This window comes from Carassius auratus, chromosome 11 (assembly GCF_003368295.1).
Source record: "Carassius auratus strain Wakin chromosome 11, ASM336829v1, whole genome shotgun sequence".
NCBI lineage: Eukaryota > Metazoa > Chordata > Actinopteri > Cypriniformes > Cyprinidae > Carassius > Carassius auratus.
Window position 1 is genome coordinate 14,960,778 of NC_039253.1, and position 18,519 is coordinate 14,979,296.

At 38.3% G+C, this 18,519-nt stretch overlaps 1 protein-coding gene across 2 annotated transcripts in view; it reads left to right on the forward strand.

Moving 5' to 3' along the window:
- Positions 1-18,519, forward strand: part of LOC113111129 (forkhead box protein J3-like) — a 90,426-nt gene that overhangs the window by 55,576 nt on the left and 16,331 nt on the right. For both annotated transcript variants that reach the window (XM_026275618.1, XM_026275619.1), the window contains exons 3-5: positions 6,154-6,228; positions 12,197-12,280; positions 17,543-17,644. In XM_026275618.1, coding sequence (XP_026131403.1) covers positions 6,154-6,228; positions 12,197-12,280; positions 17,543-17,644 — 261 coding nt within the window. The remainder of the gene's footprint in view (positions 1-6,153; positions 6,229-12,196; positions 12,281-17,542; positions 17,645-18,519) is intronic.

The window sequence follows — 18,519 nt, forward strand, 5'->3', positions numbered from 1 at the left end:
GTGTAAACAGTGCCAGAGTTCAGGTACAGCTCCAGTAAGTAATGCCTTCCCGTTACTCATTTAACAAGCGGCCTCCACATCTTAGTGCCTTATCAGCTGCAGCCTCTCTCACACTCAGTCATGCTGTCCTCATCGCTGTGGCCGAGGGTGATTAAAACCTCACTGCATCCAGTTCCAGGCAGCAGTCGCATGGCTTGTCTGTCAGAGGTGGTGGATATTTTCACAGGTATAGTCTGCGAGCTGGATGGGGTGTTCCACTCTGAGTCCAGTTAAGAGAACAGTTTGTGCCTTCTCTCACAGAGTACATGAAAAAACCAACTGTAGCATCTTCTCACACCCATTACAAACACAGTCTGCCAACGTGCTACATTCCTTAACGTGTGTAGAGATATTTCAAGCTTAAGAAATGCCTTTGTGTGTCTCTGTGTTTGCAAAGAGCTTGTCAGAAACTGTAGTGGCTGAGGGATCTTGAGCATGGTTTGCGGAAAAGCCCATATGTCAAAGATATTTGAATGCATTTGAGAGAGAAAACAAAATAGTGTATGGGATGGGTGGGAATGGGTACACTGCACAGAAATGACACACGGTGTATAAGTAGGAATGCTGGGAATTCCAGGCTGTGTGTGGAATGTCCTCTGGAGTATTGAAACGCTACTTTTTGTCTTGCTCAATCAGTAAACCTTGCTTTTTATTTTCCCCTACACCTTTTACATGATAGTACATCATTGTGCTGAAAATTGCTTTACTGATGGCTAGACAATATCCCCAAACTAACAATTTAAGCTAAAGTCATACACGTATTCCATTAGGGCTGGGCGATATAGCCTAAAAATAAAATCTCAGATTTTATTTTTTTTAATTCGATTTCCGATTTTCCCCCTTCTTAAGGAAAGCAACAATTACAAACAGCAGACAACTTAAAGCAAATTTTGCTTTTATTTAATCAAAAGTAGGGCTGCTCCAATCATGATCGGCCGATCGTTAATACGCATCTCGTCAGTAAAGCCGGTTTTCTAATCAGCGGTAAATTCCCTCAGGTGCGTGATTTCACATCGAGCAGCTGTTACTACACAGAGCCGTTTGTTAACTGAAAAGATGCGCAAATAAATGCTGAAAATGAAGTGGATTTGCGCATCTTCTCAGTTATGGCTCCTTGTAGTAACACCTGCTCGATGTGAAATCATGCACCTGAGGGAATTTACCGCTGATTAGAAAACCGGCTTTACTGACGAGATACGCATTAACGATCGGCCAATCGTTATCGGAGCAGCTCTAATCAAAAGCAAGACAAATGTAACCCCCATTTTCATATTCGGCTGGTGCTGCTGCTTTTGACTGCGATGGGCTTTAGGGTCTCTTGCTCCACGTCTGTCACAGCAAACCCATACCAGTTCCAAAAAACAGATGATTTTATTCCTTTCTTGGGAACAAACTTCCAACTCTCACTGGTAGCCATGTTGTCGCTTGCTGTTTCGTGTGTGCTGTGATGTTGTTGTTGTCGCTTGCCATACTGCCATGTGAAACTAACGCTACGGAAGCTCCGGGGAGCCAAAAATGTGCCATTACACAAAAACTTGATTTACTTTTTTAAATTGCCTGTAACAAAAAATTCAAATTAATTCATTCAATCGATTTTTCGCCCAGGCCTATATTCCATATACCCAGTTGTTTTGTGTCTTGAATATTTTTTTTTCTCTTTTCTTCTAGACAGATTTTCTTTATAAAACTTAAACCTATATTATTTTTTATAATACAATTTTGAAATGCTCCTTTAGGAACTACATCATAGTAGCTTAATGTAACATTAAATTAAAATGAATACAAGATTTCTGAGGTTAATTTTATTTTCAGTAAAATAGGCCAATTATTTATGCATTTGTAACTGCTACTTAGGGTAAATGCATTCATGTCCTGAATTATACAGCTTGTGTTATTGCATCTAAATGGCACTTCAGAATTTTCTTTTTTTGTCATTATCGTACACCCCTCATGTTCCAAGATCATGTTCCATAAATATAAGATATTTTGTAAATTTCCTACCATAAATATATCAAAACGTAATTTTTGACTCATAATATGCATTGCTAAGAATTCATTTGGACAACTTTAAAGGCGATTTTCTCATTGTTTTTGCACCCTCAGATTCCAGATTTTCAAATAGTTGCATCTCGGACAGTTATATCTCGGACAGAGCTTTCAGATGATCTCAATTTCTGAATTTTTTTTTACAGTTAAGACTTGTGGTCCAGGGTCACATATGTTAACTTATTCAGTTACAGCACAATAATTGCCTGACATGAATTTAATGCATATAGATTTTCTGCTATATAGAGAGCCTTTACATTGAGACCTTCAGATGTTAAAACGTGTTTTATCTTGTAATCAAGTGTTCATCAGTTTCCTAGCCAACCCCCCATAATTTAAAGTCTCCCTCTGTGTCGTGGTATGTGGAGTGAGGATGTCAGGCTGGATTTGCCAGCATTGATGGGATGGTTCTGCTGTAACCTGGGCTCCCTGGGCTGAGCAAGCGGGGAACTGCGGTGCGTCCTTGATGAAGAACTCTGCTGCGACACGGCCTGTCCCTTTGACTCACGCTGAGCGCTTGATACTCGGGACAGGGAGGTCAACCTGACCCACTTTCCCCCGCCTGCCCTTCTGTCATGATGGGAGAGGTGGGCGAGAGGCCGGGGTGAGTGGGCGGATGGGTGCACTGACTGTCAGCGAGCCCGTTTTCAAGGGGGGTTACAAGACAGGAACGCATTGGAATGCAGGTACATCTCAGCCCCCTGAGACCGTAATGGACAGGCACTCCTACAGAGCTCAGTGTCTGACCCTTTTAATGTAGCTCCTCATCCTCGATGACTCCTACAGCTCTTTTCCTCCTCCTCTTCATCACTTCATTGCACTGCTGTGCTTCTGAGCTCCAGCTTTAATCTATGCAAGTATACGACATTCAGCAGTGTTAGCTGCTCATCATTTCATGTGTTGTGGAATATTTTTACATTCTAGAAGGCCTTTGTAATGTTCAGGAATGACCTGCTAACCTTTGGTTTTACATGTGCCTGTAAAGATACTGTCAGACAGGACTTGCTTGTTAACGTGTAGTGATATATGAGAGACAGACACAACTCATCAAAAAGTAAAACTCTTTTTCCAGGTTGAATTCAGGGTATAAAAAAAGGGGTGTTTTGTATGTAGTTCACTGACAAGCAGGCCTCTGATGAATTTAGACAGGTTACATGTCCTTACATGTCCTACCTTAAGTGTGCAAAGATCTAAGCCATAGTAGCACTTCATGTTGTCATGAATAATCCATGTCGTCAACACGAAAAAGCATTTGCAACCCTTGTGGAAAACATGATTCATGGAGAAAAATGAAAGCTGTTTTTTATCTTTTTGAAATTGATTGTATTTGTTGTTGTTGAAAAATTATTAGATTTTAAATGCAATTAAGTCTGTTTAGTAAATAGTAAATATAATAAATGTTAAAATAAATATTTTATTACAGCAGTAAAATGACGTAAGATCCCAAATTTATTCATTCACTATCATTGTTGTCTTTGTTGTTAATATTAGTAATAGTATATTTTTATTGTATCATTCAATTTTATAAACATGCATGTCATAAATTATGTAGGCCTATCTATTTGTATATAAAATATGGAATGCATATATTTATTTAAATATTTATATAAAAATATCTAATACATAGGTCTTCAACCCAGTTCCTGGGGATCCACTGTCCTGCAGAGATCAGCTCCAACCCTAATCAAACACACCTGAACCAGATAATCAAGGTCTTCTGGATCACTTGTAAAGTCACAGGCCGGGAGTGCTGTAGCATGTTGGAAATAAACTTTGCAGGACAGTGGGTCCCCCGGAAGCAGGGTTGAAGACCTATGATCTAAAATATATGTGATAAAATGTAGAGGTATTAATATATTAAAATAAAAAATAAGAATCACTTAAAGGTTGTTTTATAGCAAAACCCTGTTGATCATGTTGCTAATGTTCATAACATGCATTGGATTTGGTAGCTTTCACTGTACAATGTGCATCTGATAAAAAGTGGGCTTTTACACACACAAGCTTTCACACCCTGACTTCTTTTGGTCATTCCTTTCCTTTTTTCTTACTTTCTCTCTCTCTCTCTCTCTCTCTCTCTCTCTCTCACACACACTCACACTCTCACACACACACACACACACACACACACACACACACACTCAAACTTAGTGTGTCAGAATGGCAGCTGGCCCTGCGGCTCTCCTGGTTAGTTCCCCTGATAGAGAGTTGGAGACAGACTGGACTGGTGCAGTAGTGCTTATTAGCCGTGGCTGTCTGCTGGAGCCCTGCTGAGCCAGCCTTGAACCCTCCGGCCCCCAACAGAGAAAGAGGGAGAGACCGAGAAGAGAGAGGAAGGTTAAAGCAGTGGAGGACAAAAGCGAGAGAGTGACAGCCAGGGAAAGAGACCTGCCTGTCTGACCTGCATGTCCACTTAGCTAGTTGCCATCTAACCTGATAGAAGGTGAACACAGAATCATTGCTTTGAACAAGAAAGTGATCTATTTAATCTATTCAGTGATTCTGTGCAGATTGTGAAACTCATGAGCTGAAGCATGTCCATCTGAAGCATATTTATAATAATTCAAAAATAGAAAGATCTTGCTTCACCTGTTCTCTTCAACTTACCCTTATGCTTTATTTGTCAAGTACTCAGGCATTCAAAATGGCCAAATTGCACATTGCTATTGCAGAGCAGGCTTAAGTAATTGATGTTGCTGTTGTTGTTTTTTCCAGGGAGAGAATGTGACGTTGTCTGCGTGACTAGCCTTGGATATTGCAGTGTCTAGAGTTGCTGTGGCTGCTAAAGTTTTAATGCTCTACAAGATTTGGGTCTGTGGACAGATGCAGTGGGTTCAACAATGGGTTATAAACTGCTCTGACCTGCCTTTGTTTTTATGCGTGCATCTCATGAACTCTCAGGTTCAGCTGTCCTGGAGATCTCACCTTTATTGCCACTAATGGTTTCAGTACTGCTGATGCAGTCGGAGACTCCCTTACCTTGACATGTCATTCCCTTCGGTCCCCTGTTAAACATCTATCACGCACCTGCAGTCATCCTTGATCTGCCCAGTGGAAATGGCCCATTATTGCCCTCATTAGATGTTATATGGTAGTTATTTCACACAAATTCATCACATATTAACCTAGACTGTGTGTTTCCTTAGCATTTTCATCTAATCGCGTCTCTCGTGAGCATTTCTCTCGCGGTAGGCTCGTTCCACACCAGACCAGCTCATGCAAAGATCCCAGAGCTTTTATATCACAGCCATCTGTCAATACAATTTGGTCAAATGATTTCAAAACCTGTGCGTTTCTAGTGTCTTAAGCCAAGCGGCTGGCTAAGCTCCAGCTGGAACACGCCGAGCATTAAGGCATAATGTGCGTTCAAGCTGCCTCCTGCTGATTCATCCCTCACATGCTGCAAAATTACCTTTTGCTCATTAAAGAATTGTGTAAGTTAAAAAAAATAATAATAATAATTGCATAATTCATTTCCCCCTGAGGAATGGGATGATTAATTAATTACTATGCTAGTAAATGGGATCTTTTTCTGTTTTTTTTTTTAATTTATTTTTTTATTATTAACCTCAGGACATCCTTTATGTATAGGATTTTTTTTTTGTCACATCAGTCTCCGTGCACTCGGACGTGTGGGAATCTCAGAAGTTATGAAAAATATCTGTGTAGTTAAAAATAGTTGAGTCAGGGGTTTTTATTATTGAGTTTAGGAGTCTCAATATTCTGCAATTGTCCTAATCGTCCTGCAAATGTTTTTTTTTTTTTTTTTTTTTGAGACTGTCGTCTGCAGCAAGATGAATCTCTTTAATATATTTCTCTTGCCCGGTTGCTTTGCATAGTGCAGAAAAGATGACGCAGGCTCTGGGTTATAATACCCCAGTGTTTTATTCATATTCTCTTATTTGCAGGGACCCTACATGCTTGCGATTGCTATGCCGCCGTCTGGCAGCACGCTATAGGCTGCATGTAAATGAGGGTTTTAGGGACTATTGTAGTGTAATATCATGCGAGAGTCTCATTAACCTATAAACAACCTAAACGCATCTCTTTCTCCCTTTCCTCCTACAGAACTCAATACGACACAATCTCTCGTTGAACAAGTGTTTTCTAAAAGTGCCACGCTCCAAAGATGACCCAGGAAAGGTAAGCGTTCTCTTTTCCTCCATATGTAGTGCCGTTTTATTCAGAAATGCAGGTTTTTGTACATTCACTAAATACAAAATGCCGCTTCCAGAGCAGATTTGGCCGTTAAAAAATGCATTTGTATCCTTGTGAAAATAGATGAGAGCGAGCACTCGCAGTAATGTTTTAAAAGCACTTTCCAGAGCTCTTTTAGGGAAAGGAGAAAGTACTTCAGCCCGGCACTTACTGCACAAGAGGGGGGAAGACCACCACCTGCTTCTCCTCAGTCGGCGTACTGCTAGCCCGGCCCGCCAGAGCAAAAACAGCCCGATTGATTCACGTTTAGGCCAGAGTGCAGAGCGATATACCTCAAAATAAGCATGCACATCTGATAACACGTGTTTATTTTCTGAAATATATACAGTGTTGTCAGTACATCAATACAGCATCGATGGACCCCGGTTAACCTATTTTGTTATTTTTTTTTTGTTCTATAAAGCACCGCCACCAAAATACACACACACACTCATTTCTCTGTATCCTCAGCCATCTTGTGCGAGCACGTTCACGCACATACGCTCAAAGCACGACATAAAGAGAAGAGTCGAGGCATGCAGGGGATGGGGACTGAATGCTAATTATATGTTTTGCTGTGATCCTCTGATATTGACACTCCTGGGATGTGCTCCACTAAATACAAAATAATCTATCGCTGGATGGATTCTATTCCTTATGCATGGCCAACATGCTTGCATCCCTAATGCTCAATTTGGAATTTGCCTCCTTCCACACATCCCTCCCCCGTGGAAGGAGAACTTCAAAGCTGCGCGGGGCTCTTCTTGATATGTTCCATCAATATTGTAATATGGCAGGAATATGGACCCTGCTGTTTGTGCGAGATAGTAACTGAGGTATGCTTCTCAGAGATGGCAAAAACGATTGTTCACTTCACCTTTGTGATCCGCAGCAGCTACTGAGAATGAGCAAGGCCAAACTTTGGGACAGATACAATCGCATTTGCCCTTGAGTAGACTACTGGTCTGAGAGGTTTAGTCTGCTTTGAGACCTTACTGATTTTTTTCCATTAGAATGGAAATTTCAGTTAGAAGGCAGTTAACATTAAACCACTGCAAAAGCCAGCACATACATATTTCTATATTTGTAGTTTTGAAATAAGTTTCTTATGTTCACAAAGGCCGCATTTATTTGCTCAGAAATGAAGAACAGTAATCTTGTGAAATGTTACAATTTAAATGAACTATCTTCTATTTTAGCGTGTTAAAATATATAATAGACATTTTTCCAGACTTCATTGTCACATGATCCTTCAGTCTTTACTGTCAATATTGATTGGTCTAATACAAATCTTTCCAACCCTAAACACCCTAAAAACCCTTTGAACAATAGTATTTAATATATTTATATATTCCCCTTTTCAAGTTGGTTTGGATAAAACGTCAGTTAATGTACTTCTTCATTTTGAAAAATGTAATACTTGATTTGCGATGGATATTGTTATGGGAGGTGTATTAATGTTCTTAAGTGCATTTCTTTAATGGCTTTTAATTTTGGGGTTCAGCTGAATTTATTATCTAAACAAGTAACCTCGACACAATCTTTTATAGTATTGCCCTACATTTCAGATTCATGTAAACTCTCCTTTCATGGATTTCTTTAAACGCTGCTTTCTCTCCAGGGATTGTGTTGCAGCCTACAGATACTCCCCTCCCAAGGGCTTTCAGTTTTTCAAGATTTTTCAGCTAATTAAAAGGAACGCTACTCAGCCTCCCCTTCCACAGTGAAAGTGTCTTGCTGTATTTTAAATTTAAATTACATCTGCTAGGTGTAACATACTGCCAGCGTTCTCAGTCACCTTCAGCTGTCCTTCATCGTCACTGCATCAGTTACAGGAACATGGTTATTTAAATTGAAATAAAGAACACTAGGATGTTTGTTACAGGGACATTTTCATGCATGTTATGCACTCTGATGGTCTAATGGTGGAATTTAATGCGTAAATGGTGATGCAAGGTGAAGATCCTGTTTCACCATTTGTTAAACTATTTGAGAGTTGCTGTACTTATCTAGTCTATTTATTGTGTGGGAGCTCTCACTACCTTTAGCATTTAACATTTTAAGCTACTCATGCTACATTAGAATTTATAAAGAAACTGAAGACCCTTTCACATCAGCACACCTCTCAATTCAAGTGCCATGCGCTGTTTATCAAGTTGCATAGAATAGATCATATGTACAGTATGATGATTTATTCTCTGAATGTCAGGATATGCTTTTGATGTTTTTGCTGCACATGTCACTCTCTAATGATACGTCATTCCTATTCCCAGGAAATCAGTGACAAGTTAGAATTTTAAGTATCACGTTACAGTGCTTGTCTTGAGTGCTCCATGGCACTGTGGGTAATGCTGTAGCTATTTAATATGTAATATGTAATTTTTATTTATTGTAAAAATTTGACTGTTGTTCAAACTGAAGTTTTGTGTCCGACTAGTCTAAAAGCAAGAAACCCCTAAAAGATGGTTAGAGGAAACAAAACCTTCTGTGTGTGCATGAAGCGTATATGTGACCATGGATAACAAAACTCGTCATAAGGGTCTTTTTTCTTTAAATTAAGATTTATACATCTTCTGAAAGTTGAATAAATAAGCTTTCCATTGATGTAATATTTGGCCGAGATATAATTATTTGAATATCTGGAATCTGAGGCCAGTGACACACTGATTGCGTGGCGTGAGCGTGGTGTTTCTGCTCCGTGTCAGTTGAGTGGCGCCTGCGTCGCGTTTTCTGTGTCTTTACACACCAGAATCTTGCCTGAGGCGGCTCTGGCACGCTGCTGCTGCTGTATGTGACATAGAGGGAGGCCGCCGACAGACCAGTCTCATTGTCTTCACGACAACAATATCTATACTTCATTGAGCATAAATATAAAGCCTACTGATAAAGAACACAGTCAACAGTATTGACGGCAAAATAGACTGTTTGACAGTTGCAATATTTGAAAATCGATATTTATTTCTTAAATTACACTTATATCTGAATTTATGTCAACCTATAGACTTTCAAACATCAAAATTTCATTAGTTAATATGTATTTGTGTACAAAATGGCATATAAACATATTTTCCTATTCTATTTTGCCTGGAAATGCTTCCAAAACGCTTGTGTGTCGCCTGAAAAATAGGCGTCAGTTCTATTTCTAGCATGCACGTGTCTCACGCAGGCAGTCTGCAAGCTCTAACCTGTTAACATGGGAATCGAATTAAAAATGGACACGCCACGCAGCTGAAACGCTTACGCTACGCATCCAGTTTGTCACCGGCCTGAGGGTGCAAAAAATCTAAATATTGAGAAAATCGCCTTTGAAGTTGTCTAAATGAAGTTCTTAGCAACGCATATTACTAATCAGAAATTAGGTTTTGATATATTTACAGTAGGAATTTACAAATTTTCTTCATGGAACATGATCTTTACTTAACCCTCTGGAGTCGATCAACGCGAATACGTGTTTTGAGGCATCTTCTCCTGATAACCCCAAAAAGAACTTAAATTACACTTTCAGTTTTGATTGTACAGATAAAAGCAATACATCAATCAAATCTGATAAGGGTCTATTTTTATCTGTATACACGCATAAGAACAACTAAACTTGGTGCATTTAAAAAATAAATAAAACTAAGGTGCACTGTCTGCAGCCTTGGTCTGCGGTGATCTTCATTTAGAAAACTCTAACTCAGTAAATACTTAACGAAGAGACATGAGAGATATATCTATAGAAAACTAGACATGTCTACTTTTAAACTAAACAAGTTACTAAACTAAACTACCAAAAACAAATATTCAGTTATAAAGTAATCCATATGGGACCAACGCAATATCTCGTCTTAAACGTCCCCCTTCATTATATCTAATGCAACCATGTCCAAGCGCCTTTTTCTCCCTTTTCAAATTTCACATAACATCAGAAAAGCATTTAATTTCAATGAAAATGAAGAATATTATCCAAAATTTTAAAATTAAGTATCGGTTAGGGTCGGTGTAGGGAGGGCTTTATTGTCCCAATAAGTTGGCATCCATTAATTTAAATTAATTAAAATTTACACTCAGTAAGTTAATATAGCAATATAGCATACTGTTTTACAATGTACTACAATATTGAGGTGGAGATAATTGCCACTATTTTGCAATAAATACATTTAAAATAGTGTAAATAGAATCTATAGCTATTTGCGCTTACTGTAAGTAGCATCTATCGATATGAAAATATGCTGTTTTCATTAGTGTAAATAGCATCTAATTCCTATTTGCGATCTACCTATGTTCACACGAAGATAGGTAGATCAGGGACGCATTAGATGTTCAGGTAGATCGGGAAGCATTTCCTTCAAAAACAAATTAAATCCGCTGCATCTTCAGTGGCTCAGATGTCGGGAGTAAATGACGACTGCTATGTTCAAGCATTACATCCAACAACAAAATGCCTCAATCGCTTAGGATAACTTCTTGTAATCCGATGACCCCTTTAAAATTGATATGTCATTTATACTCTAATGTTGAATAAATAGTCAATAGTCAATTTCATAGAGACATCAGTATTTGTATCCGTAATACTCGCCTTAATTCATAAACAAAATTCCACTAAACAAATATTAAAAATAACATATGTACACACACAAATGTGTGTACAGTATGTACCTTTTAAGAATATAAAATTAAATGAGGCACTTATTAAAAGTTAAGATAAAGTAATGACTATAATGTCTGACTTTGGTTGACTGCTAAAAAGTGATAAGCATTTATAAATGTTAAAATCTGAATGCCTGGTTTACCATTTGATTAATGTTAATTGTGTCACATCCTCTCATTAGGCTGGTTTTAATACACTGCTTCCAAGGCCAAAAAATGGCATGTTAAAGCAAGGTGTGATCATGCTGTGAGCACTGCGATTGGTCAGATTGTTTTGGAGCTGTCATCACACTTAGCTAACAAATGGCTGCAGCAGTCGTGTATTAAAACAGGGATAACGAGAAATTTTCTTAAGGTAGTGAGGCTTTGCTCATTGCCATACTGTAGCTTCTAACCTGTGCCGTATTGCTGTTTAAATGCAGAAATTTACATCATTTTATCAATATGTCTTTGGAGGCCGAACGTTTGAGAAACCTGAAGCATGCGGTCTAGACAAATCCTTTGGTGATTTTCAATTATTTGCATTGCTTAGGTGCACACACGAGCTGTGCACAAGTAATTTTGAAGGTCTTGATCGCACCCTCTCTGGACAATTGAGATCTTATCCCATATAATATGAAATATTTTAAAATAAAACCCAAGCCTGGAGGTTAATTTCTTTTTCTTTTTGACTAACTTTGTGTCCAGATTTGCCTTTTAGCTTCTGGGAAGAGCAGCACTATTGAAAAATAAATTAAACAGGAAGAATGCAAAGATAAATTATTCAGCCAGGGTCTTGGGTGCTTGGATACCAGCAGCCCCAATCCAAGGTGTGCTATTTTCTGCCTGATTATCAGAGCTCAGACCTGACCAGAAATCCAACACCTCTGTGTCCAGCCCTGAACAGGAGCAATCGATAAACCTGCGGCTGAGGAAGAGGGGCTTCAGGAGGGGCTTAACATTTTACCTGCCTCTGCCAAGGCTCAGGAGAAATGCGAAGCGAGAGAGCGAGCGCAAGAAACGGCTGTAGCAAAAGACCCAACTTCTTCGCACCTCAACATATACGTGTTCCCTACGTGACGGGCTTACAAATGAGCCTGCTGAAACTTTGATGAACTAAAAGTTGTACGTGTTTGACGGTGAATGTGCCCAGTATTTGATTACAGAAGTTTCTCTCTTGGAAACCCTGCTGATTATCGGGCTCTGCTTTTCATCAAAGTTTTATTGAATGGCTTTAAGTTGACCACTATTTTAGAGTATGATGACTTGCTTTGGGACTAATATTCCATCCTCATCCTGTTTTTAGGGTTCGTACTGGGCAATCGACACAAATCCAAAGGAGGACACGCTGCCCACACGACCCAAGAAGAGGCCACGGTCTGGAGAGCGGGTGAGTGAAAGTTTGTTTGTGTTTTTGTGTGTGTGCGCGTTAACGTTTATGTGTGTGCTCCGAGACCCCCTGGTGGTCGGCTTTCAGACATACAGACTTTTTCGAGCCAAACTCAGCCAATTACTTCAAGTCCGGGAGTGATCAAAAAGCAGAAAACAGTGAGTGTCTCACTCTCCCAGTTCAAGCTCAATGTCAGTGATTTGCTACATCACTTCTCTTGACCATGTGCTTAGATTACTGTTCAGATGCCACTGTGATTATTACACCGTTTCCAGCACAGTCATTGTATGGCTCCCCATTCTCTATAATAATATTCAGAGTCCCCATAACTTTTCCAGTTGTTTGTGATTTACTAAAAAATATTTTTACAGTTTATTCCCAATTAATATAATAGTAAAAAAAACAAAAAAACAATCAAATAAGAGCTTTGCATAATCAGAAAAATCTTTTAATAATGTCCATGCAGTTAAATTTTTTTTTTATATTTTGCATGCATCTAGAGATAGGCTACCTCATTTATTTATGTTTTTCAAAACCCTGTTTCGCCTAAGGAAAGAACTGTTAAAGGGTTGAATTACAAGAAATGTTACTGTTAAGTTGAATCGAGTTCTTGTTTTCTTTTATTTTAAAAATTTGAAAGGAATTGTTCACCCAAAAAAAGAAAATTTACTCAGCATTGGACCATCCAAAATGAGTTTATTTCTTCATTGGAATAGATTTAGAGAAATTTAGCAGTACATCACTTTCAGTCCATTAGTTAATGTCTTTTAAAGCAGTGATTTGAAGTCAAAAGCATCTTAAGGACTTCTTTATTAAAAACAAACAAACAAACAAACAGCTTTTTGCTTTACTGGAGTCGTGTGAATTACTCATGGATTATTGTGATGTTTTAATCAGCTGTTTGGACTCTCATTCTGACGGCACCTATTCTGCAGAGGATCCACTGGCAAGCAAGTGATGTAATGCTAAAATTTTTCCAAATTTGTTCCAATGAACCAATGATTTACACTCCCATGGAAATATAAATTGTTTTACCTAAGATTTGGCAGTTTCAGATGATAATTTTTTATGATATTAAAAACTGAAATAATTCAAAGATGATATAATAATAACACACTGGGACGAAGGCAAAATATCGTATACGGTTTTTCGCAAACCCCCCAGCCCCTCCATTTTGCCTTTTTTTTTTTTTCACAATTGCATTAATTTAATAGCCAAAATCAAAAACCATTTTTTTTACTGTACAAATAAATTCAGCCTTGCTGAGCAGAAGAGACTTATTTTAAAACATTAGAAAGTATTACGGATCCTAGTCTGAACACTTTGTGTGAATGCTATAATAAATTTATTAATAGAGCTGTTGTAATTATTATTATCCTTATTATTGTCTTTTTTATTTTATTTTACAGAACAACAGTAAAATTACTGTAATAACATTTATTAATGTTGATGGAATTCTTGCTTTTTCTCAGCTTTTATTTTGCCAGAAACCCACAGGACGACCTCAGTGCTTCTTTTTGTTGACAACAGCAGATTTATAAATGATTCTCATTACAAATTTGGAAAGATGTTTGTTGCATGTATTGCATCGTCAAATGCCTTACTAAGCAACTGATGAATAACACAATTTTAGCGCAGATTTTCCGCGTGCATTGGACTTTGAACCCTGGCATCACTAGCTCATGCAGCGCTGTTAAAATACATGCAATTTGTTTGTGTATTAGAAAACACAACGTTCTGCAGTTTATTTAATTAAGTGCATTTCGTGATTTCATCATACAGTAACCAGCAACAACCACCCCTTCCACTTCTCTAATCGAAGACAATTGATGCAGTGCTAAACAGTCTCTCGCTGTTGGTGCTTATAATGATTTTTGTGTCTTTCTCTGATAGTTTTAAATGCTTCCACACTGCCCTCATGTTTGCTGCATTAGATCGCGCCTCTATTTGAACGCGTCACGTTATTGTTCGGTACAATTTATTCAGTCTTTTTGATTATTAGGCCAAATGCCCAAAGAGATTTTGTTGCTATTTTTGGCTGAATAATTATGGTTGTCGAACATTTGGTCCACCCCTACTTTTAATGCATTTGCTTCAGGTTTATATGATTCACAAACTTTAATCTCATGAATCACTTCTTTTAATCCACTTTGCTTTCTGACTGAATGTTGTGTTAATGTTTGCTTTAAAATACAAAATAAAAAAAAAATTATATTGTTTTAGTATGTAGTAAGGATCACTTTTGAGTCCCTGCTATGAAAATATATTTCTGTGGGAAAAAGAATTACAGGTGTAAAAATCTGAAACTATTGTAGTCAGATTCATCTTTCTAAACTTTAATGGTCAGCAGAAAACCATATTATTTCTTCATGTTTTGATGGCTCATTGCACATGTTTTTTATCTTTTGGAAAGAGCAACAAACAAAACCAAACAACAAACCACACATTAGATTAAGATTAACATAGTATGTTTTAGTTTTGCCAAAATAAAGATATTGCTTAAGTTTCTTTTTTCCATAAGCATTATCTTGCAGACTTTTTCCTTTAGCATGATGCTGCCTGTGTTGGGTTTTAGATTTTTTACAAGGCCAGAAATATGTGACAACATGGGTTTGGTGTGTTGATAGAAAAGAATGAGACAGGACTGAATATTTCCTCAGTCTGGCTTTGTTTCATGTCTGAGTCGGTGCTTTACCCTCGTGCCGCACACAGGTTTTCTGATTGCATGCTCATTTCTTTTTATATAGTTGTCTCACTCAGTGCAGCTCAGTTTATCTTGTTGAGGGGGTCCAACTTATTAATAAACTGTGCCCCAGGCAGCCTTTACATACGTTGCATTCTGCAGTCATTTTTTAGCAAACATCAATTAATGCAGAGTTTCTGCGCCGGTTATTTTCAGCCGGAGCTTTTTCCTTCCATTATTTATGTGCAGTGCTCACTGGAATATACAACTCGGCTGCACTCGACGCTGGCCTCCGAATTTGACCTGTCTCAGAGCCATCTTGCATCATTTTGTCCAGCCCTGCTTTGTGGATTGGAGGCAGGCGAACCAAAAAAAGTTTAGCTAGTGTTAGAGCAAGGGGCGGGGAATGAAGACATGTAGACGATATAACCATGAAATGAAACCATATAGATGAAAAGAGCATTTGCAAAGAAGCATGTTATTTATCAGGGCTTCAGACTGTGACTAAATCGTAGTCACAAGCACAATTGGGGGGGGGGGGATGCATGGTGGGGTGTTAGCTTGGACTAGATATTTTTAGCAACTGACACCAAGAATTTTATTGTGCGATACTGACAAAATTATAACTAGGGCTGACCTGTTTTCAGTTAATGAATGTAATATTGTAGCGCCCTCTGCATCCAAAAACTCCCCAAAAGTGTTTTACTTTGTTGCTTCTGATATGAAGCAAAGTCTCTCATTTAAAATTTGTGCCATTTTATTACAATATTAAAACAATAAATGCCAATTTGGTGCTGTTTAATATGAAGTGACAGATTGTTGTAAGGCTTTATTTCAAGAGAAGCGGTAGCGCGAAACACATGAACTGATAATCTCCTCTGCTTTAACTATTTACACCACAAAATAAAAATGAATGAACATCCTAAGGTATGTTAAGAAACAGTACAGCTTACCAAAATCCACATCCAGTCATATGCAATTGCCCAATCAGTCTCTCAATTGGGAAAGGCGTCAATAAAACAGCTTATAAACAATGTCACATAATGTCATTTTTACCTCAGAAAAAAAACGTATTCGGTGACTAAAAACGTGTTAGTTAGCTAGAAAAATGAATGCTAGAGAGGAGCATTTTGCTAAATAGAAGTACTATATAACATTTATTAAATGTTAATTAAATTCATGTACTTTAGACTAATATATATGCAGAGTAATGAAAAAAATCAAATTAATCAAATTGGAAATAAAATCGGCTCAAATTATAACGCAGTAATTTCAGGGATTTTGTTGATGATTATCAAACAATATTTTGCTTAGTGTTTTTGTGCTTTTTCTTGACTGGTTTAGGCCTGTAGACTGTAGGCCTGACAGAGAAATTGTTCATATCCTTTGTGTTTTTTTTTTATAGTAATAGATGTATGCAACATTTTATGTCAAATTTGATAACGTTTGTAGTCGTGTTGATATTCAGGGGAAAACAGCACTCTTGCTTGTGTGATGTGTGTCACCTTATTGTATCATATTACGTAAATTTAATAAAAATAAAAAAAAACACATTTGAGGGGCATTATTATTTTATTTAATGTTTTGGCCCCATATCTGAACTCAAACTGCAATCAAACAGACTACATCAAGCTCACTGAGTGCATGATATGAAGGCATGTTTTGTAGTCACTAAGTGAGTGTTTTTCTAAGTGGCTGCTCATACATTGTTAAAACAACAATTACAATGTTATCAGAGACCATACACATCTCGCACCACTGTCCCTTTAAGAGAATGTAAAATGGTTGGACAGAAAGTGTATATGTTAGAAATCACATGTGATAAGCCTGATAGCCTAATTGACCTCATGTGTGTTGAGTTGGTGGCGCGTGTTTTCCTCTGTATGGTCAGGCAGTTGGGCCGGTGTCATTTATAATTGCCATACTCTAGACTCCAGTGAGAGTATCATTCTCTCGGTACACAGCTCTGCCCTCAGGCCACACACAAACATTTTTCATACTGAGACTCACTTCGCTCACATCAAAAACCTCCAATTAGATCCATTCTCTCTCAGCCTGATCCTGCATGCAAAAATAAGTGGGAATTCGGTCTTTGCAAAGTGTGAAGCTCGCTATTAGGAGTATATTTCCTTAGACACTCGTGCTCTCTTTCTTTCTCTCTGTTTCTCTCTCATCCTCCTGTTGTCTCTTTTAAGAAATTCTTTGACGTAAAAAATTGTGACTTAGCTAAATCTCATTTATGTTTATCACAAATTAAAAATCGCATTGTTGCCAGGCAATCCTCTTATAATAAGCAGTTTTGGGAGACAGGCGTGCTGAAGTTATCTTTTACCCCAGCAAGAGCAGACAGAGCACAGGGAGCCGTTCCTCTCTCCTGCTCATCTCTTTCCCAGAATGCCTCCATTTTTGACCTAAATAAAAGGTGTTGCTCTTTTGTTGTTGATAAACGCTCACTGCGTATGCTTTAAAATTTCTTTCACCAGAGTAATACCAAACGCCTTTGAATAGAAATCAAAGTCACTTCACATCCCTTATTGTCTCCATCCTGGTTGGCTGAGTATGTCTTTGTTTTCCTGCAGGCGTCCACGCCGTACAGCCTGGAGTCGGATAACTTGGGAATGGACTGCATCATCTCTGGAAGTGCCTCTCCAACGCTGGCAATCAACACTGTGACTAACAAGGTAGTTTTCGGTCCTGGCTGTGTTTCCTCTATCACAGCTGACACCAGTGGCCTACATACCCAGTTTACATTTATTTTTTCCTGCCATGACTATATGCGTGCACTTCATAACAGGACTGAAGAGTGATGCTTTTGTTTACACGGACACTGAGAAGACTGACTTAGAGTCTCATCTATACTGGAATGGCATTATGTGCACAAATCCTCTTAACGGTGCATATGCGGTGTATTGTGAATCACTAAAACCTTGTTCTATATGTCTGTCGAGTCCAAAATGTCAGGTTTGCGCTTACAGAAGCCGTGCATGAATACAGTATTTTTTGTCTTTGGATATGGTTTGACTCAATGGTTCTGTCATTCAGTTAAAGCTAAAGTGTTTGATTTTATGTTAAAATGATTCCTCTTATACCATCTTAATATGCAGAAACAACAATATTAACTCCCATTTGTCTCTTGTTCTCCTTAAAAAAAAAAAGCAAAAATCTTGGTTACTTGCAATGAAAGTGGATGGGACCGGTCTGTATATATTAAAATACTCATGAATGTTAAGTTGCATTAAATATCGTGTTGCATCTATAAAAGCTTGTATTGTGGTGCTAAATTGTTTTAGTACATTTCTGCTAGAGAACAGCGAGTTTGTTCAGTGTTTGGAGGTCTGATTACCTGCTGTATGCTTCTAGGCAGAGCACCCGGAGTGACTTGTACCATAACTTGCCCTCCGTGGCATGACTTCATGGAGAAGTGTGTAAAAAGGAATGGAGCCAAACACTCTGAAATTGAAATAGGCTTTTTAACCTTAAGCGCTCCACTCTTGGCCTGGTGCGGGCTGCTCGCTCTCTCTGGAGTGCTTTTACAAAGCCCAAAAGCATCAGTTAT